Source organism: Heloderma suspectum, chromosome 6 (assembly GCF_057233095.1).
Source record: "Heloderma suspectum isolate Gila_16-S chromosome 6, 16-S_ref, whole genome shotgun sequence".
NCBI classification, from domain to species: domain Eukaryota; kingdom Metazoa; phylum Chordata; class Lepidosauria; order Squamata; family Helodermatidae; genus Heloderma; species Heloderma suspectum.
The window spans coordinates 14,276,333-14,298,274 of NC_139463.1; the positions used below are offsets into that span (position 1 = coordinate 14,276,333).

At 45.8% G+C, this 21,942-nt stretch overlaps 1 protein-coding gene across 1 annotated transcript in view; it reads left to right on the forward strand.

The window, feature by feature from the left end:
* The first annotated feature begins 611 nt into the window (after positions 1 to 611).
* OPCML (opioid binding protein/cell adhesion molecule like) overlaps positions 612 to 21,942 on the forward strand; it is a 576,078-nt gene continuing 554,747 nt past the window's right edge. Inside the window, exon 1 of the mRNA XM_084803637.1 lies at positions 612 to 778. Within this exon, the coding sequence (XP_084659763.1) occupies positions 612 to 778 (167 nt within the window). The remainder of the gene's footprint in view (positions 779 to 21,942) is intronic.

Sequence of the window (21,942 nt, forward strand, 5' to 3'; positions counted from 1 at the left end):
TTGGGAGAGCTGCTGACTGACAGGAGGGGAAGTTTCTGGTGACATTGGATGTCTGTGCGTGCAGGACTCGATTTCAAAACCCCACCGCCGATATCATCCTTTGGGGAGAGGTTTCCTGAAGAGCCCTTCGTTTCCTCTCCCTCTTTGGGGTCCATCTGCGCCCCCACCCCGGTCTCTTTCTCCTCCCCTCCTATTTCCTGCCGGAGAGAGTTGCGTTTCCTCCTTCTTGGGTTATAAACTTTTGATGCCAGATCTGCGCCGCGCGTGCCCAGCGGAATCTTAAAGTGGCATGTGGAAAACAGACGGCGGGGAAAAAGAGCCGTGACCTTCGTCGCTCGCTCGCTCGCTCGCTTCTTTGGGCTCAGCACCTTGCTTCTTCGTCCCTCCCCTCCTGCGCCTGGCACCCAACAATTACTGGGGAGTACTTCTAGATGCTGTTCGGGAGCCTTGCGTCTCCAGAGCTGGATTTCCCCTGGGGACACTGCTAATCCGTCAGTCTATCGCCCCCCCCACGATAACAAGCACTGTGTACCCCCCTCCATCACCACCACCACCACCACCACCACCACCATTGCCTATTTTCGCCTCGTGGAACGTCCCTGCAGCCCAGGATGGGGGTCGGTGGGTGCTTAGTCCTGCCCTGGCGGTGCCTAGTCGTCGTGTGTCTCAGGCTGCTCTTCCTTGTGCCCGCAGGAGTGCCCGTGCGCAGCGGAGATGCCACCTTCCCCAAGGCGATGGACAACGTGACCGTCAAGCAAGGGGAGAGCGCCACCCTCAGGTAGGAGCAGATGTTTCTATGGTCTCTTATGGCGTGAGGGCAGCAGCAGCTGCCTCTGATGGTGGTCCTGGATAGATGCCCGGGGGTTGGGAGGAGGGAGGCGTGGGAAGATCATCGGGGATGCCAAGGGTCGTGGGGAGATGGTTGCTTCAAGTTAACCATTTCTCCAGTAAAGGTCGCGGCGGTGTGGCGTCTCGGAGCGGGGCGCGGGCGCGGCTTGCATGCACTCTGAACCTTTGGTGCGTCCCTGAGCCGGGCTGGCTGGCTGGGGGGCGGGGGGCATCTCAGGTGGCTGGCAGAGACGCGAAGCGATGTTGCTGATGCGACGGTGCGGGGGAGAGCTTTTCCGAGGCTGGCTGGCATTGCTTAGGGTGCGGAGAGATCCGCAGAGGATCCTTGTAGAGTGGCCGAATTCAGCTGCTCTTGCTAGTGGCGGCATGTGGCTCGCTGGCAAGTGGGGGTGGTGCTGATGGAGGGGGAGAGATCCATTCGTTAGGACTTGGGTGCCAGCAGGCACATGGATTGCCAGGTGTTTTGGTGGTGCCAGGGAGTGGGCTAGTAGGAGAATGCAGGTGCCAGACAGTTGGCGATGGAGTTTAAGGGACAGACAGGGTGAGCTTTGTGCTGCGCGGAAGTGCCAATTTGCCTTGAAAGTGGTTTAGGGAAAGGCGTAGATGTAGCAAGAGGCTATGTGCGGTTCATCTGTCTGTATTTGTGTGTGGGGGGGGGGGTAGGGTGAAGGCCTGCATTGCCTGCCACTCCCCATCCCCAACCCCTTGCCCGTTTGTGGTTCTAGCTTGTTTCCAAGGCTCTGATGTCTCCCAGAGATCTGTGACTTTTTGTGTCTGCCTTGATGGTTTTGTAGTCCCTGCACGAACCCGTTAATATCAAATCAATCTTTTACTCCTGGGGTACCTCTTTCGAATTCTGATGGACTCTCTCTCTCTCCCCCACTCCCTTTTACCTTGTGCTATTTTGCTGTGAGAGAAATTCAGGTGGCTTATATACAGATGGGCCACTTCTCTGCCAGACAGTACAGCCAATCCTATCTTTTTGTCTGCTGAATGAGGTTACAGGCACAGGCAGCATGACCTGTGCAGGCAAAGGAGGTGAGATATCGGATGTTTGAAGCATAGCAGAGGGGATGGCAGCTTTGAGTAGAGGATGTACTCAACTTACCACTTTATTTGCAAAGGGATGGATCCACAGATCCATTGCCATCATCCTTACTGACGTGAAAACAGCAAAGAGCCTTGTGATATCTTAAAGACTGACACTTTCAACATGGTATGAGTGTGTGTGTGCAGACTAGAAGTCCACTTCATTAAATGCATGAAATGTTATCCTAGGTTTCATGGGGTTGGGACTGGGGGTTGCCAGGTGCATGACTGTGTGGCTACCCAAAAAGAAATCATCAAACTACTTGTCAGCTGTGTGACATAAAATGTTGCTGCCTAATCCAGTTGGTTGGTGAATGAACCCACTCCCAGGAATTCAGAAATGAGCCAAGCAGAAGGTGCTGTGTGTCTGTAGTCCTAAGGATTTGATGTTGGGCTACTTTGTTCAGTCAATAATGATAATAAGTATTTGCTTCACTCATCTGGATCTTTTTTCTTTTCTTTTTTCTTTTTAATAAAAATCAATTCCTTCAATTGTACAAGCAATTCCCCATGTTCACACCTATACCCTTCTTGTGACAAGCTGTGATTAATCAGGAAAGCACCAAGGAGGGGAGGTAGTTAGTTCAAGGATGGAATACACAACTTCCACTAAGCAGTATTGCTGTTAATGAATGGATGAATTGAAAGCCATCAATGGGCTTGTCATGATACTTTACAGAGTACAAGATGATCTAGGAGCCCTTCAGCCCTGATCCTGGATATGTGGCTACAGTTGGTTGAGAACCCACGGTGAGGGATTTGCACCCTGTGTATGCCCTATGGCAGTCCTGACCATTGCTTTATGAATTTCAGGGCTGAGTCATAGTTTTGAAAACAGGTTCCAAAATGAAGCCCTGACTTTGTGTCTGTCCAGACTTGCAGTTCCACGATCCAGCCTTCCACCTGCCAGAGCAATGCGTGTGCCTGTTCCAGGTTCTTCTGCAGTGGAATGACTGCAGTGGAATGACTGCAGAAGACAAACTAGAACAGAGAGTTGGAATAACATCTTACCTACAGATAATGGCACCCTTTGTCATCTGGCTGGCTGGCGAGAATATTAGCATCCTTCTGTGATCTGCTAACTGAACTAATGTAGACTCATCCAGAGAAGGCCTTCCAGTTGTCACTGATTATATTAGGCTGAACTCCTGTACCCACTTACCAAGAGTATGTAGGCATAACTAGGATTTACACAGGAGTAAGTAGGCATCTCCCTAAGTAGGCATGTCTAGGATTGCACTGCTAAGGGTTAACAATAGTAATTCCTTTTTACAAGGAGCCCTAGGAGCTGTGATCTTTCAGTGAAGGAGGCTAGGGGTCATTACTGAATTCTCAGCAGTGACAGTGCTGGCTCTACCATTAGGCAGTGATGGCAAGGTGTTGGAAGACAAAGCCATGTGTCATGTGGCCTGCCCTGTACCCCCTAAGCTACCCTCCTGTTCTGCCCTCAGACACAGTAGAGGATATTGTCCCATCACCAGCGTTGAAGTAAGATTCAACTCCTGATCTGATCAACCCTCTTGTCTTTTGCCTCAGGCAGCAAAATGTCTTGGGCCAGCCGTGCTTGGAACTGTCACCAACCAACAGTTCCCAGAATGCTTAGAGGAAGCCATGGTAAATGTAAATGCAGCATAAAACCAATGTGAGTGTGTAGTTTGGAGACAGGGCCCAGTAGGGTTCTCTTGGTGCAAGTGATGCAAAATTTGGAGAAGGCCATTTCAGGTTCTCAAATGGATGCAAAGACTGGAGCATAGGAGAATGGCAGGGCTCTGGCTCAGAGAAGAATGAGTGTGGGAGTCCTCCTTCTTTCTCAATGGGCCATTTGTTGGCCCTCCCAGCTGCTTGCTAGTCATTTATCTCCCCATTTTGCTGGGACAGAGAGAGACTCATTGGGGCAGGCAGACGAATCACACACAGCCATTCATATAGGAGCGTTCTTGTCCTCTGCCTTTTCCAAAAGTACAGTACTTTTGCAATCCCTAGTCTAGCTAGCTGCTTGGGGGAAGATGATTAAACTGTGAATCTATAACACACACACACATGCACACACACGCACAGAGAGAGAGAGAGACTACTTACCATCCTTTAGATATAGAGGATGCATGTGGACTTTGGAGCTGATACTGGGACATAGATTCCCAGTTCTGAAATAGCAGTTTTGTCCATTGATTTTGCAATTGTGCAGAAAGCAACGATTAACAAGCTTCCCACTTAGGCTAGAGACTGATGATATGTTTTGTGGTGTGTGCGTGCGTGTTGTTGTTGTTGCTGTTGTTTTGAGAGCAAGAAAGCACTAAAGGTGGTTTGAAAGAAGGATCATTGCTTGTAGCATGCACACTCCTCCCTCCTCTTCATTTCTGCCAAACAGATTTTACAGATTTTTGCACTGTTTCAAAAACTTTACTGCACCTGTTTGACTGAGGGAGATAGTGGGCTTAATAAAAGATTCTTGTACAAACCATTGGAAGCACAGCCTCCCTCAAACCACGTTCTTGTAAATCATAGACTGCCTTCAGCTTTACTTGATCATTTCTCCTATTCAGTCTAGTTCACTTTGGGCTCCTTCACACGGAACTTTTATCCTGTGATCGAGATGGTTCGTTCATGGAAGTTTGCAGGCTCTTTACATGACGCCGTCACCCTACCGTGACCCTCCAGGGCGTTTCCTGCACTAAATGCCCTTTGTTCCATTTTTAAATAGATTGCAGATAATGAGCTATCAAATTACCCTCATTGTGTTCTGCTTCAGTTTCCTCTGTGAAAAGGGTTAAAGTGGCAAGGAGTGAGATCAATGAAAGATAACGGAAGACTCAGATGCAGGGGGAAGGGTGGGGGTAGAGGGGAAAGGAAGTGCGGGTAAAGGGAGTCCGTTGTGATCCTGCATTTAAAACAGAAGGAGAAAGCCCCATTTTAAATGCAGGATTTTAAGCTGGTGTAGAAATGCCCTTTGTTTTTCTGGCTTACGTCTGCTTCTCTTTTCAGCTCTTAAGGTTGGCAACTGTCATGATTTTGCTGACTCTGCTTGTTGTCAGCACCTGCACCTGTGGGGTTGGGGCTGGAGCAAGAGAGCAAGAGAGCAAGGTGAAGACAGTCAAGGTCGGACTTAGGCACAGGTGACCCAGGCAATTGCCTGGCATGCTCAGCTTGGAGGAAGTGGTGCCATCAGAGCCAGAAAGAAGTCCAGGGCCTCATTCAACAAGGCCTGGATTATGGCATTTTGAAGGAAATATCCACTACCATTGAAGGAGGCTCCCTCTGTAAGAGCATTCCAGCCAGAGTCTAAAATTACCAAACTATACCTCTGCTGTGCATGTGTGTGTGTGTGTTTGTACAGTGCTAGCTATTCAACTGTCCACTCAACAGGCGAAATAAACTGATCTATCAGTTTATATGGTATTAATAAAGATTTACAGACTCCAACTTGCAAATATTTGGTCTTAGGACCAAAGCAGATGTGCTGTTAAACATGTTTTTGATCTAATGTGCAGTTCTTTTAAACTGCAACTTGCATCAGAGGGGGCAGGGTGATAATTAACAGGATCAGAGCATGCATGGAAAGCAAATTTCAACCTTTCCCCCTGTGCTACTTCCCTGAGTAACCCCCCCCCCAACCCCCCTCTAAAGCATTGTTTGTGCACTGGGAGAAAAATCCCTCTGTGGCTTGGCCTTATATGATAGGGATAACCCATGTCTACAAATTGTGTATCACAGTCATGAAATAAACAACAAATGTGATTCTAAAAGAAGTTAGGGCATTCAAAAGTTGAAGAAATGGAAGAAGGTGAGACTGCCAACTCACTTTTTCAAGTGACTTTTGCTTGAGGTGCCATTTGGTATAGGGCCAGCCCTGAAAGAAGTCTGCAGCCAGCAAAAGCAGATCTCCTGACCTGGAAGCTTGTACAGAGTTCAAGGAGTATCACCTCACCCACTCTGTCCTGCTGGTACAAAATCTTTACCTCAGCTGGTCTCTTTGCAATTCTGCCTTTTGACCACCGTTGTGTAGTGGCACAGAGATCCCTGTATGACTAAGGTTGCCAACTTTTCTTTTTCCAGCCCTTTGTGCCTGTGCCTTTAAATGGCAGCTTGATTTGCAAGTCTCAGTGGGTGGGATTTTTGATTTTGGTGCCCTGAGAAGCTTCACTCACTGATTTCTGTAATCAAGCTGTGCTTGAAGGCACACAAATGAGCCAGGTCATCCCCCCTGCCCCCTCCCTTTTAGCTACGTGGGGAACCTTATGCCTGACATCATGCAAAGGCCAGAGCAGACTTGAGACTCCTGGCAGGCAGTGAGAACTTAAAAAAAAATGCATGCATGTATAACTGAGAGAAGCCATAGCACTATACGTTTTGCCTGTGGAAGGTCCCAGGGTAAAGCTCCTGTATCTCTGGTTGAAATAATTCTCAGGTAGCAGGACTGGCAAAGAGCTCTAGCTACAACTATAGAAATATGTTTTCCATTAGAGTAAACAGTCCTGGGCTAGAAGGACCCATGGGTCTGATTGGATATAAGTAACCTTGTTATCACAATGTGCTACATTTATATCTTTTTAAAAGATGCCATGTGGCCGGTGATTAAATTATAAGCAGAGAGGTGCCAGGCCCAAACCTCAAGGCTGCCTGCAAGCAGTCTGCTCTAGAAAGAACCCTTTCCCCTAATCCTTAACGGATGGGCTGGCACCAGTTGTGATGACTTTGTGGTGAAGGAAAAGTACTTGGCACATGCCCCTTCTCATTACTTTCCTTTTTATGGAGACATGTTCCCTTCACAATCCCGAATGTGAGCAAGAACACAATTCTTGGGAAATGTTTGCAATTTCCTGAACTTGGTTTTGCATTCAAAAATGTACACTTGTGAACACGTGCACACATCCCAATCCGCATTTCCACACTTTAGTCCATGGGGGGAATGCACATTTTTGACCAGGAAAAAAACACCTCTTAATTATTATTATTATTTTTCCAAATTGGTCATGTTTGGGAATGCAAATAAGGCTAAATTAACTTCAAGGAAGAATTTGGAGAACCTCAACAGCACATATTCACCTATCCCTAGTTTCACCTGCTTTTGGCAGAAATCAGGGAAGTTCCAGGGACCAGGAAATCAATGACTGTTTGATTTCATAGGACTCCCACCCATCTTAATTAGTTGAGTCTTTAGATGGCTGAGCCAGGCTGGAGTTAAGTCTTGGCATATTTTCATGTTCTTTTGCCATTTCTGGGAAATCCCCATTCTGCATTGTCCACAGGGTTCACTATATGCCCAGATGCATCCCATAAAGAGCCAGTGCAGTGTAGTGGTTAGAGTGTTGGACTGGGTTTCAGGAGATTTGGGTTCTAGATTATGGGCAAGTTACTGACTTTCAGCCTAACCTACCTCACAGGGTTGTTGTGAGGATAAAACGGAGAGAAAGAGGACTATGTGAGCTGCCTTGGGTTCCTTGCACGAGGGAAAAAAATGGGAGATGATGATGATGATAGGATTCCATGCTGAAAAAGTGCATTGCACACATACTGGATCACCAAAAAAAGGAAGGGACATTGAAATGAGATTATGAAGTGTAGTTTCTGCTTTTAAAAGAATTAGCAAAGGGGAAACTAATGAGTTGTTTTCAGACATTCTGTGCAGAAGGAACATGCAACACAGCAGTGGGTAGGGGATGGCATCATAGTGGCTGGCTGTACCCTGACCTACAGAGAGGTAAGCACATCATTTCAAATGGGAGCAGTATGCCACTGCAGTGCCAACACACCCACCCCACCCACCCACCCCACCCCTGCATGATAAGTTCTTCACAGCTAGAATGTCTGAAAATGGCTATAGTGCCTAGTGGAATGAGTGTACAATGCACCATGGATTAATCATGGGGCAGAATGAAGCTTTCATCCTGAGCAATTGTGACGGAGCTTGTACTGTTTATGGGAGCAGAGCTTTCTTGCAAGGAAGAAGGAATGTTCCAATTAGAAACATGGGGTAGCCAGTCACTGAAAGCAGTGTGGACTTCCTTCTCTCTTTGAGTGACCATCAGTAGCAGGCAGATCATGGGACAAACCAGCAGTAGATCAGTAACCACAGAGCCTTCCCAGCTCAGAAGAAAGCAAGGGCAGGCTGGCTACAGGCTTGGTTGTTGAAATGACCTGAAGGTCATTCAGATCATGCGATATAAGAGCACCACTATGCTATGAATGTATGTGTGTATTGCGGTCCGGGCAGGGGGAGAGGGGAGAGAATCTTGCTGCAATGCATGGGATAGCCATTTGCTACTTTAAGAAACAAAAATCAGAGCAGAAGTGCTATGCAGTGCGGCAGTGCTGGTTAGTCTTGTTGGCATTCTTACTTTAAAAAGACTAGATGTCCTTCCTACATTGGAGTAGCACAGAAGGGGAGCACTCAGCCTCTAACATAGTTATAAAGCAAGTTTAAAAACCTTTTAACAAAGCCATAAAACAGAGACTTCATGGGGGGAGGGGAGGACATGTGTCAATCAGAACTAGTGATATTACTCACTTGACCACTTTCTACACAGTTACTTACTAAAGCAATGGGCACTGTAGATGTGGGAAGAATACCCACCAACAAATTACTATGATTTGCGTGAAAGGAAAATGTGATATTGCCACAAGGTAGATGCACAGCCTCGAGGAAAAAATTACTTCTTCATTCTGCAAGATCCAGTAAGCCATAATTTATCTCTCCCCACCCCCACATTACCACCAAGGTTGTCTGGAAAGGACTTTCATTCTGCAGTTCCAGGCAACTGAAGACAATTGCGATTCATACTTTCTCCCCTTTATGCACTTGGGGTTGTAATCTCAGACTTTTGCCAGCAGATGGCCAACTCTGATTTATTTTATTTATTTTATTTTTTGTGGATTGCCCTTCCCATAGCTTTAAACTCTAATGTTCAGTAGCTAGACTTGAGAACATGCATTCCGTATAACCAAGGAGGGGTGTTTGTGCTCCCCCTTCCTTTTCTTTTGCACTTTTCCTACAAGAAGGTTTTGTACCCTTAAGTGGAATCGCTGCATGACCTTGCTACTTTCTGGTTGTCGTTAAGTACTTCTAGAGTAGTAATGTGTCTACTTGTCTCTCTTAAACCATCCCTCTCTGTCTCACTCAGTCAATTATGCTCTGGCTTGTTGCCTCCCCCCCCCCATTTCCCCCACATTGGTAGTATCCTTCTTTTATCCGCTAACACCACCTTTGTATTCTCTTCATTTCCTCCTACCTTCCATTGCTATCATGGTGTGCTCAGCCATTTCGTCTCTGCCCAGCTCTCCTAGTGCCTTTCCATGATAACTTGCTGCCAAATTCTGAGGGCTTTTCCTTGCCAAATCTCTTTGCCAAATAGCCCTCCGAATAAGAATGGCAGGTTTTGATTTCAGACATCCTGGTTGCTTAGGGAGGACCAACAGTAGGAGAAATCAGAACAAAACTCAACAGGTCAGGGGAAAAGTGGAAATTTAATCTAGGTGGTGAAGCAGGCAGGGAGCCAGCACAGAATCTTCTGCCTCAAGGGAGAAGCCGGAATGCTACATGTTGAATATGGGCAGATCCTGGCAGAATTTGGAGTCTACCAGGTTTTCATACCACCCCAAACCTGATTCCTTCAATATAACATCATTTTAGTGGACAGGCAAGCTAAATACTGGCTTGACTGACAGGTCTACCTCCTAGATATTCTCTTTAATCTGTGCCACTTGGAGACAGGACAGGGTCCTGAGAGGTTCTCCCCTGGGGGGTGGGGTAGTCACCTTTCTATACCTCTCTCCTCCCATCATTTTGCTTCCCTTCTTCCTAGCATGCTAACTGCATCCCCTTCACCCACAGGAATTGTAATTACACACTAAGTAATCAGTGGGGATGTTAAATACCAAACCTAGCACCAGCCTGCTCTCTTTTCTCCATGGATCTGAGCTGCACTGCACAGCTGGAAGGACAGAAATGCTAAAGGTATCCCCCATAACTCCTCATTGTAGAAACCAGCTGTTCGTAGTTCATACCAGATGTGTGCATGTCTGTTATCTGCCTCTGACCATTTCCTCAGATGCTGTGATTTCTCCTCCTTTTGAAAATGGGCGAAATGCCCATATGAGAGGTTGCATGGGTCAAGTGTATCAAGACTATGCAGATACTGCAGCAGACTGCAAGAACCCGGGGGAGGGGAGCTCAAGGGGAGGGGAGCATGTTGAGACTGGATTGCCTTTATTGCACCATGCAACAGGTGCATTGCTGCACCGATCACCTTGATGTATAGCCGTAGCACTGTCTTACATGATTCAGCAGAATCTTGTCTGTAGTGGTGGTTGTTCTTTGGGAGCATGACCTGATTAAAGAATTTGGGAGGAAAGAAGAGGTCCTGGTGCACCAACCTGATTGGAAGTAGAAAAGTCTGCCCTGGGTGATCTTCCCTCTGAATTTCTCACCCTGGAAGACTGTCATGGTTTACTTCTTCATGAGGGAGAGCTCCTTGTTAAACCTCATTGAGGCAGTGAGTTTGTAAGTGGTTCAGCTGATGCTGAAACAAGGCTCTATGCGTGTCCTTGTGCAAAATCCTTTTTAGACATTTAACAAGTTTGATCCGGGATCTGCCCTCCACAAGGGGTCTGCTCACAGAAGGTGCCTCCACCTGATTTTCAGGGACCCCCTCCCCCCTGTGCCACACCACAGCCCATCCCATTCAGCAGGTTCTCCTAATCCTCTGTGCAGCATTTTCAGGGGTCTAGAGGGACAGTTGTGGGTAAGGGGAGGGGCCTAAGAAGCCTGCTTCCACTAGCCTACTTGCACTTGCTTAAGTCTGGATCCAACCCAGCTGTTTTTGTCCATGGGCTTCCCCGGAAACTCCTCTGCTGCTTCCCCTATGTAGGAACTTTTTAATTTGCTTTGCATTTTGTTTTAGGTCAGGGATGGGGAACCTCTTTCCCATCCATCCTGCAGAGGCTACTGGGGGCTTGGGGAGGAGGTGGGGAGAGGAATCCCAGTTGGTATCTCCAGTTACCAAGTGGGGATAACAGCAGAGATTCTCCTGTGTATGGCTTCCCCTCCCAGTTGGGAGATCACAAGATAACAGCATGCTGCTCACCCCTCCAACTAAGCGCTTTGCCCACCCTGCATCCTCCCCAGTGGGAAAAGCTGGTGTTCAGTGACGCTGAAGGGGGAGCTCCAGCCAGCACTTCGGCCAGGGGCCAAATGATTTCAGAGGGTGTGGCCATGCCCCCTGATGTCATCAGGCCCACAAAGGATGAGTGGGATCTTCTGGCCCCCATCCCATTCTAGTTCCCAACTCCTGCTTTAGATGAGACCCGTATTGTCAACTTGGGGATTTTTGGAACCACCTTGAGAAATGTCACTGGTCTCACTGAAACATTTTAGATGCTCCTTAAGATTACTCAGAAGTTTCATTTGAGGAGGGCACACATACAGCTCAGTGGAGTAGAGCACATGCTTTACATGGAAGAGGTCCCAGGTTCAATCCCCACTAGAGCAGGAAAATCTCCTGTCTGAAACCCTGGAGAGCTGCTGCCAGAGCGTGCCAACAGTATTGGCCTAGATGGACTGACTAAGTATAAGGCAGATTCCTATGTTACACACACAAACACAATGAATTAAGTTTTAAGGGCAATTTTTGTATGAATGAAGTGTCCAGTACTGTTCTGTAATGAGCCAGAGAACAGTCCAGTGACCGTGCAGACCAGGGACTGAATCTGATAAAAATGGTTAGAACAACCATGCCATGATCTACCAACTTAATTTTTCAGCTACTCTGGGAGGTTAATGTGTTTTCTGGTCAGAATGCATTTCTTTACACCAGTGTGTGTGTGTGTGTGCGTGCGTGTGTTCCTCACACATCCTTCTCTATCACAAAAAAACACACCAAAATTAGAGCACAGCCAAGGCGGGGACACAAAATTTGAATGAGCAACTGAGTAAGCCAGTGATCGTGACGCTGCAGTGAAAGCAAGGATGAAAATAAGAATGAGGGTGAATGCTGAGCCATGTGGCTGTATGTGATGCTGCCAACAGACCAACCGTTTATTATCAGTGGTGTACATAAAGGCATATAAAACAACAGCTGCTAGGACTGTCAAAGATTTATGGCTTTATTTAAGAAATAAATAGATCACTTTGAAGGGTTCAGAAGCAGGTTTCCATGAACGAGCGTCAATGTCTTGGAATGGGAATGCTTGAGGCTTCTTGCTGCTGCCTGGCTCTGCTGATGATTGGCTGTATGATCCTGGACAAGTCTGATTGGCTGTATGATCCTGGACAAGTCTGATTGGCTGTATGATCCTGGACAAGTCTGTTTGTCTCCTTCTTGGACAACACAATTTTTCCATTGTGAGCAATTCCAATTAGGAACATTAAAAAAAAAAAAAAAGCACCATGCATGGATGAAATGTCATTCTCTCACTTCTAGTTTTGCAATTATTGGTTTAATTATAATTGCACAACCTAGAATATTTCACAGGAAAATGGTCATACTCATAACATGCCTACTCCCATTGCAAGGATCAATGCCCAAGCCAACCCATTACACATTGCTGGAGAGTTTACTCCATCTGTTCTATGCTGTGTTCATTTATCCTGCAATGGCTCTGTCCTCCTCCACTGTTTTAAAAATGAAGTAAATGTTTGTTCTTTCAGTAAAAGATATGCCAGAAGAAAGGGAAAAAACAAAACAAAACATAATTGTTGGCAAGCTGTCCTCTACTGTTCAAAATTAGCCTCACCAGGATGTGATATGGTTAGCTGGGACCTACAGAGCTCCTCAGTGTCCATGTTTCTGTGTTCAGTTGTATACATGCACCAGGGATAGGAATAAGGGAGAAATTTGTTCACTTAGCATTTTAATTCAAATTTACCTAATTTCACACTTTCAAACAATATGCAAAGTGAAACTCAGTTATCTTTTCAAATTCTCTGTTCTTCAAATTTTTGCAGTTGAGTTCTCCCATGATACAAAAATGTGTAGTTTAGGGGAAATTGCACACACAAATGTATATATGAAAGAAAATAAGGTTAAAATGCATTATACTAGAAAAAAATATTGCAAGAATTGTGTATATTAGGCAAAGCTGCATGCAAAACGGATGTAATAGGAGAACACACAAAAGGGCATATGAAGTTTCATGCAAACTTCTTTTTTCCTTCAAAGTTCAGGATGAACCAGACTTAAGACTGGAAAATTTCTCAAAGCTTGGAATGAACCAAATGTATGATTGAAAAAATGACAAGGAGAGAGAAATCAAAACTGACAGGTGTGTCCACACCTAACTAGAAACAAGATACATCTCCTTCCTCCTTGGAGATTTTACCTCTAGAGAACCTGGGAAGAGAGTTGAACACTTCAGCAACTCACACTAACACAGTTTGAATAAGATAAGCTGAACAGGCAAAAATAGGGAAAGTGATTTACTAGGGACACTTACCAGAAAATAAGACCTGTTTCTGGTTAATAGGGACAGTTGGAGCTTATTTAATTATTAGGCACGTGACCTCCCCATGAAGCCATTTTGTAAATGATATTGTCTCCTTGAAATCCTACAGACATTTTGCCCAAGGAGACCCCCCCCCCAATTTACTTTGGGTTTATCACATTTCATAGAATCATAGGGTTGGAAGGGGCCTACAAGACCATCAAGTCCAACCCCCCTCCTCAATGCAGGAAGCCTGATTCCCAGGCGGTCTCCCATCAAAGTACTATCCAGGGCTGAGCCTGCTTAGTTTTACGTGATATGTTGATGGCAGTTCTGCTTTTCTTTTGGTTTGCAATATGACTTGCTGCATCCAAAACAGTATTTTTTTTTTCACATAGTGGAGTGTCAGTTTTGCCCCAACTACTATCCTGTCTTGTACAGTAATCTCTGTGGTGGCCTGTAGCCTCTTGGAAGATGAGGAAGACGTCATCATGAGGCAATTCCTCCCATGGGTCTTTTTCAGTTCAGGAAGTACAAGTGTCCTGGGAGGCTGCAGAGCAGTGGAAATATGTGTAATAGAGAAAGAAAACATACACAGTGGCCTCGGCCACCTCGCAGTGATTGGGGAAGCTCAAAAATACCACCAAAACAAATTCAAAATTCTCCCGCAAAAAAGTGGAAGCTTCAACACAGTTGATGTTGCTGCCACCTACAGAAGCAGTGCAATAAACCAAGAACCTTAGGAAAAAAGGAAGAACCTGTGCTACAACCCCTGCCAGTGGTGAGCCCTATCTGTGAATAGGGATGGCAGAGAATTCTGCCACGGATCTCGGTGAGGCCGAATGCCAGTGCATTCAGCCCCGCAAACTCCATGGCAGAAAGGCCTGCCACCCCCCTGCCCTCCGTGGATCCCCCCCGGGATGAGACTTACCTGGGGCGGATCTTCTGGGCAGCGGCGGTGGCGGCTGGTCTTCCGACCGGCTGCCACCGCCATTTGCAGTCTTGTTAAAAAACACACACACACACGACGTGATAGGCTACATAAATCTTTACGTAGCCTATCATGGCTGGGTGGGCTTAAAAGAAAAAAAAAACACCCACGTACGCAAATGGCAGCGGCTATGGCCGCCGCCATTTGCGTTCCTTATTTTTGGCCATCTTAGACTACGTAAATATTTACGTAGACTATGACGACGAAAATAAAGGGGAACGCAAATAGCATAGCGAGCGCTATTAGCGTCCCTTTTTGATTCGCTGTTTTAGCCTACGTAAAGATTTACGTAGGCTAAGGTTGGCGGAGAATTTCTCCCCGAAACTTCGGGGGGCCGAGTGCCAACATGTTCGGCCCCCCGAACAAGTTTCGGGGAGAAATTCTCCACCCCCCCCGCCCCCCACCCCCCCCGGGACAGGACTTACCTTTCCCGAATGCTATTTCGTTGCCCTTATTTTCGCCGTAGTCTACGTAAAGATTTACGTAGACTACAGCGACCAAATAAGGAACGCGAATGGTGGCTCCCTATGGGGGCCACCATTTGCGTACGCGCTTTTTTTTTTTTTTAAGTCACCCGTGATAGGCTACGTGATGATTTACGTAGCCTATCATGGCTGACTTCGCAGATCTTCGCAGATTCGTATCACGGGGGCGTTGGTTTTTTTTTAACTTTTAATTTCGCGGCCGGGCGAGGCGAGGCGCCTCCTCCCCGGCCTGAATTTCGGCCGGGCGAGGTGGGAAGCCTCCCCCCCGGCCTGAATTTCGGCCGGGCGAGGCGGGAAGCCTCTCCCCCCGGCCTAAACTTCGGGGGGAGAGCAGCGAAGCGCCTCCCCCCCACCGCGAAAAGCTGCGAGACCAGGTAAGTGGGTTTCGTGCACCCCTAACATAGGCTAAAACGGTGAATCAAAAAGGGACGCAAATAGTGCCCGCTATACTATTTGCGTTCCCCTTATTTTCGCTGTCATAGTCTATGTAGATTTATGTAGATTCAGATGGCCAAAAATAAGGAATGCAAATGGCGGCGGCCATAGCCGCTGCCATTTGCATACGCATTTTTTTCCCCCCCCCAGAGTCCTCCATGGCCGGAAATCCAGCTGCGGACGGCTTTGGGCTGGGCTGGGCCTGGCCGGCTGCTCTGTGGAGCTGCCGCGGAGTACAGCCAGCCATCGAGGATTCCGGGGGGGAGGAACGGATTGCCTCCCCCCCGTCGAGGATTCCAGGGGGAGGGACAGAATGCCTCCCCCCCACCATCACCATAATCCGCGAAAGGTAAGTCACTTTCGTACATCCCTATCTGTGAAAAACTGTTGGAGAATTTCTCCTCCCCTAGGAGAAGTTCGGTGAAATTGCCCCTCCAATTTCTCTGCCCACAAATAGGCTGGAGAATTTTGAGTGGCCATTTGTGCTCAGCTTTAGGGGGGGGGGATCACCCAACAGGATTTTGTAGTGATGGGGATTCCCCCAGTCCAGCACAGAATTGGGATCAGAAAACCAAAGTATTTTCCTTCTAACTCAGGAAATCGTTGATGTCCTGTGCCAAATTGGATTCTGTCATGCCCCTGAAGATGTAATTACGAGCACAACAGGATCTGTTCCCTCCCTTACAGTGAGGTATCAGCCCCACTCTCACCAACATGGCACCTCCCACCCACCCATTTACCTGGTGTGCTGTGGTCAGGGAGATGCAGCAGAGTAGAAGGAGGTCCCACACCTCCTCCCTTTTCAAGTTCCTTCCTGTCGTGCTCCTACCTATCTGTGACAGACACTGGTTGCACAGGGAAATGTACAATATTTGGTAACAATTTCCAGAGGTAGCCTTGCTACTTTTCAGCTGCACAACACAAACAACCAAGAGTCTTGTGGCCAGGGATGTCAGAGAAATCTGCAGCGGATTCAAATGCATTTGGATTTCTATGAATCTGGCAGATTCCTCAGTGGACTGGCTTTTTCTGAGTCACTTGGATTCTGGGACTTGTGGACCTGTTCTTTACTTCCCAGAGCTGTACGCAAATTGTTGTAGAAAAATACAAAAGTTGCTGGAAAATACACTAACTAAAAAATACACATTAAACACAGCAGCAACATAATGTTTTACACATGTCTGATCACTCTTCAGCCTCCGCTGTGTAGTAATCTTTTTTGTGTATGCTCTGCTCATTGATTGTACACTGAGCTAAGAAAAAATATGCAAAAATGTTATGTGCCACTGAAAATTCCATAAATTGTGGCAGATCCTTTTTCATACCTTTCCAAAGGGGAGGGGGGAGTCCAAAACCATCAATGCCGGAGTAACAGACACCTGACAACCTGTGAAATACAGATGGAACAGATTTAACAAAATCTGTGCAACCCTACCCATGGAACATTAAACATTATTAACAGGTCTATTGTGGCAGAGGCTGCCATGGATCTGAGTGATGAAGTGGACTTTAGTCCACAAAACCTTATGCATTTATGCTAGTCTTTAAGTTGCTAGAAGACTCCTGGTTGTAGGACTTTGGGGGTATTTCTGATTCTAGAAATACAAAACTCAGGATCACTTCTTTTTTCATATTAGGTTAATGTTAATGGCATAACAGCAGGGGCAGTCATAATAAAAGTGGCATATACGCCTCAATAAATTTGATGAATTGTGCCACAAGGCAGGGGGTGTGGTATAGATTGTGAAATGATTGCCTTTGATGAATAATGACCAATGTTAGTGGTACACAGGTGCAAATCCAGGATAAGGAAAAGAGAAGAAAAGAAGTTTTAATTGGAGACCACGGGCAGAACAACAGCAGGGAAGAGTGGGTAGTGCAAGCATTCTGTCTGGACAAATCCGGGGAAGATTTGCACCTTTTTAATGAAGTGCAAATGTTCACATGATTAGCCCATACTTGGGTGACAGGTCACAGGAGATAGAATGTGATCTTCCCCACATCATGCAATTATATCTAGATCTGGAACAGTGTGGTGGGAGGAGAATTAATCTGGATGCACCTCAGATACAATGTGTTGGCTCAAGTTTCACTTACTTTGACTTTCATTAAAAGAAAGTTGCCCTGAGTCAAAAATCACTTTAATTTGCTAAGGCTTATTTTATTTTATTTTTTAATTATTGTTAAAAAATTCCAAAGCAAAGCACTCACACTACAGCAACACAGAGAATTCTCCCACCTCTAAATTTTGCCAATTAGTGGATATGTGAACAAATCCAATTAGGACTTCTTCTTCTTCTTTTTAAAGCATGGTTACAATGACATCCCCTCACACAGAAATTTGCTGTTGTAGGTTTAATTATACTGATGCTTGGTGTGTTTTGCATTTTTCAGAATGATCTATTGCAGTTATTGTTTTTAGAGCCTTGCCAGACAATAAAAAAAAAAATGCCCTCAGAGTTATCATTTGTGATAACTCCAGTCCACCACCAGCAGCACAATATCCCATCTCCACATAACATATATTCGGTCTGAGACAGGGATGGGGAATCTCCCCCCCCCCACACGGTCAAGGGCCTCATTCCCTCAGAGGTAGGGTGGCCACTTGTGAATCACCCCAAAAGAGGACATGCAACACCAAAAAAAGAGGACAAAACAGCAAACTGATGTGCATACAATTTACAGATGCTATTTTATAGGTATAGGTGCAAATTCAGAAATAATTATTATAATTTAAATAGAAATACAGCCCATTTCACCACAGTGTGGCCGAGTGTGGCCAGGTGACCTGTGTGCCTTTACTCAATCTGCTGTCCAGGTGTTGTTGATGGGCATCTTTGAGGTCTATCTCCTCCTGCTGCTCGTTATATAATGTTATATTGCACTTGGACTAGATGGCCCTTCAAACAGTGGAGACTGGCAGCCCTGATTTCAGTGGGGCTGTAAATCTATTCTGGGTTTTAGTCAGAACCAGCCAGAACTCTAAAATGGCTACCTAAAGTTCTGAACCTATTTTAGGGAGAGGGTTCAGCACATTGGATAGCTCCTTTAGAGTTCTGGCTGGTTCTGACTAAAACTCAGAATGGATTCACAGCCCCACCGAAATCAGAGCCACCAGCCTTCACCGCCTTCAAATAGAGGCCACCTTCAAATTAGAGGACTGTCATCTGTAAAACAGGACACATGGCCAGTCTACTGGGGTAATCTGTCAGGGGCTACATGCTGGTGGTAGGCAGGCCAACCAAGAGGCAAAACTGGGCAGGGCCATGGCCTATTTTCTCTCTGCTCTCCCCCCTTCCTCCACACCCAGCAGGCTGCTGTGGGAGGGACACTTTTCTCTTGCCAGAGGTCTCAAATGATCTCTTGTAGAGGGCTTTTGAAATTAGGTCAAGTGTCACAAGTTGCCTACCCCTGATCTAAGAGCTGACTGCCCTACTGGTGTTTCCCCCCTGCCTTGCATCAACCATTAACTTCTCTCTCTATGACCAGTAAGTACGGATGTACGGATTTTGTAAAATCAATTCCATCTGCATCTTGTGAATTGTCAGGTGTGTTTTGTTCTGTCATCCACTCATTGGCAGAATCGTCCCCCCCCCATTTTCCTGAATTTGCACAAATTTGTACGTGCAACAATGTGCAAATCCTCCCCATAATATGCAAATCCCCTAAAATATGTGTTTTCATGCTTCAGCCTATGGGAGAAATGAGCATTTTTGGTGAGTGTGTTTAACTGTACATATTTATCTATGATGAAATTTGCGTAACATTGCAGAAAGTAAAACAAACAAACAACAACAGTCTGCAAGTTCACAGAATCCATGGGTCGGATTCATAGACATCCAAACTTGTTTGATTCCATTGCAAATTTCTCTGACATCCCTGCCAATATGCTGATGCTGCTGGTGTTCTGTTTTTGGTTTTGGTTTTAACTGTATGGGCAGTTGAAATGTTCATAAATATTCTATAACACCTCAGGAGCTGAGCCAACAGCCAGGGCTTTTCATTTCAATAGACTGAAGCCAGACCTCTTTCAACCAATAATTAGGAGGGGCCTCAAACATTTACCTCACGTTTTTAATGGGCAAAACCCACTATTTTTTTCCTCCAAGTTCACATGCTCTGAAGGTTAATGTGACTTAACAGGGTTTAATAACATAACTTTAGTTAGGTTGTATCACACTATGTGGACAGGGCCCTTTGGAAAGACTATGCTGTTGGACATGGACTTTCCTAGTCATCTGCTAATTTTGCTGGAGAAGCGTTTTGAGAAAGGACTGGACTGCATGGGTGGAGAAGGATCTGCAGCCCACCTCCAGTGTTCCACATCCACATGGGTCCTTACTGCAGCTGCTACTCCCTCCCTCCACATTCTTCCTTTGCTTATGTGCTGGCAACTTGCCGAAGGGGGGCAGGCATCAGCAATGGACTTGATTTGGCTCAGAGCCCACTACTTTGCTGGTCATAGATGACTGATAGTCGTGCTGGGGAATAGTAGCATGGATACAGAGAAAATAGATAGCTGAGCTAATAGCTCGAAGTCCTCTACCCTTCAATGTTGAGGGCAATGTGTGTGCATGTGTGTAAACTGAAGCCAAGTCAATGCCTTCTCTTTAGGGCCTCAGTTTCCCAAACTGGGATGTGGAGATAATAATATCACCCTGCCCACTGAGTTCTTTTACTGTGAAGTGCTGGGCACAGCTAACATGTTATTACTGCGGCAATTTTTTCTGCCATTAAATCTTCACTTATAACTAGGGGCCTGGGGGGGGGGAGTAAAGTGACTTCCTATTGTATGTGAATGCTAAAAGTGCAGGGATTAGCAAAGGACACATTAACAGAGCCCTGCTCTTAGCACCACTATCATACTTCAACCCCCCTAAAACTATTTCACAAAGAAGCTAAATATATACCTGCCGTTCTCAAGGTACATCTCTCTTTCTCTCTCTGTTGGAGGTGTAATTGGAGAGTCAGTGAAATTACAGCCACGGGTACTGGCATTTTGGATCTACTTGGCTGGCATAATAATTCCCCCCCCCCCGCACCAAGGGAGATGGTATTTAACTTGTCTTGCTTGCTCCTGATAGTTATAATTACATGCCCGCTAATTTTACTGCAATAGCTGAGATACTAGCTGATTCAGGGGTAGCATCACGGTTGTGGGAATGCTCCCTTCATCAAGCCAGTTCCAGATATCATATCAAGTGCTGTTTCATAGATCTTAACCTCTGGTGCTGTCCTAGAGGAGGGCCCTATTGCTCAGGAAACAAAAGAGAATGTAGAAATCAATCTCCCTACAATGTTTCCACACCCTTCCAAATTCAGCCATGCTATTCAGAATATACTCAGCCTTGTGGAGCTTAGCATTCTTTTCTTAAAAAAAAAAAAAGTCTAGTCCTTAAGATATTTTGAGAAAACATTGAAAACAAACAAGCAGTGTCTGCTAATTAAAGCCCCCAGATTTTGGCCGGGCTTCAGCTCACCTGCTTTTCTACTAGGGATGTCAAAGGAATTTGTTTGCGGGCTGGAGTTTGATGGGTTTTCCTAGGCTAAGCCACCGAGACTTTATTTCGGTTCCTGCTGCAAAGCCTGACTCCGCATGGATTTTCCGGGAATATTGCACAGGGGCGGGGGGGGGGAAGGTTCTGCAATTTGAACAAATTTCTGAGCAATCTGCACAAATTACAAAATACAGATGAAGTCTTCCTGTAATCAATGAGGAGGAGGAGGAGGAGGAATGGAAAGAGAGAAAGCAGAGGGGGATGGAGAGAAAGAATAAGAGGTAGAAAGGATTTAGCGCACACAAGATGATCCAATGAGTCTAAAATGAGAAGCTTGGAAAAAGTTCAGCACTCTAAGAAGGAAGAGTTCTTAAATCAGGCCCAAGTAATCAACAACCACAACAAGCCTGGGGGAAGCAGAAGAATGTGGTGGCTGGCTGCATAGAGTTGAGATTTATGGGGTTTCAGCCAAAGTTGTTTTCCAAGCTCTGGGACATGACATAGCAAGGTACGTTTCTCTCCCCTTTCTCCCCCTGCTTCCCTATTTATTTATTAATTTTTGTATAGATCCCCCTCCCCCACAAATCTAGCAAATTTCTAACCCATATAAATCCAATTACCTGTGTTTTGCCTTCAGGGAGTGAGGGAGATTAATGTGAGTATTTTGGCAGGAATATAAAAGGAAAGAGGTGGTAATAACAATAAAGGCTCGTAAACAGGAACTGATCGCCAAGCCTGTGCCTGGAAGCCAAGCTGTAATTCTCATGGCACTTTCTTGCCAATGCCAGTCAAGGACCAAGAAAAGAAAAGAAAAGAAAAGAAAAGAAAAGAACAAAAAACGAAACAGGAAGATGGAATGGAACTCAAACCCTTCCTGCACCCTGAACAGGTCCAGACACAAAGGGAAACCATGTGTAAGGCAAGGATGAGCAAATCACTCTATTTCCAATATATGCCACTTTTGCCTGTTTTCATTCACAAGTCAGATCCATCCAATTTCTGTATTAATATCCAATTCCCTATGGATGGAGGCAGTGGGGGGGGGGGCAACAACAACAAAAACAGCAAGAGATACATATTTAAATACACATGTTAACATATATTTTTCCTCAAAATATGCATTTTCTCTCGAAATTTTAAAATGTGTTTCGATATGTTTTTTGAGATGAGAGTTGAACTG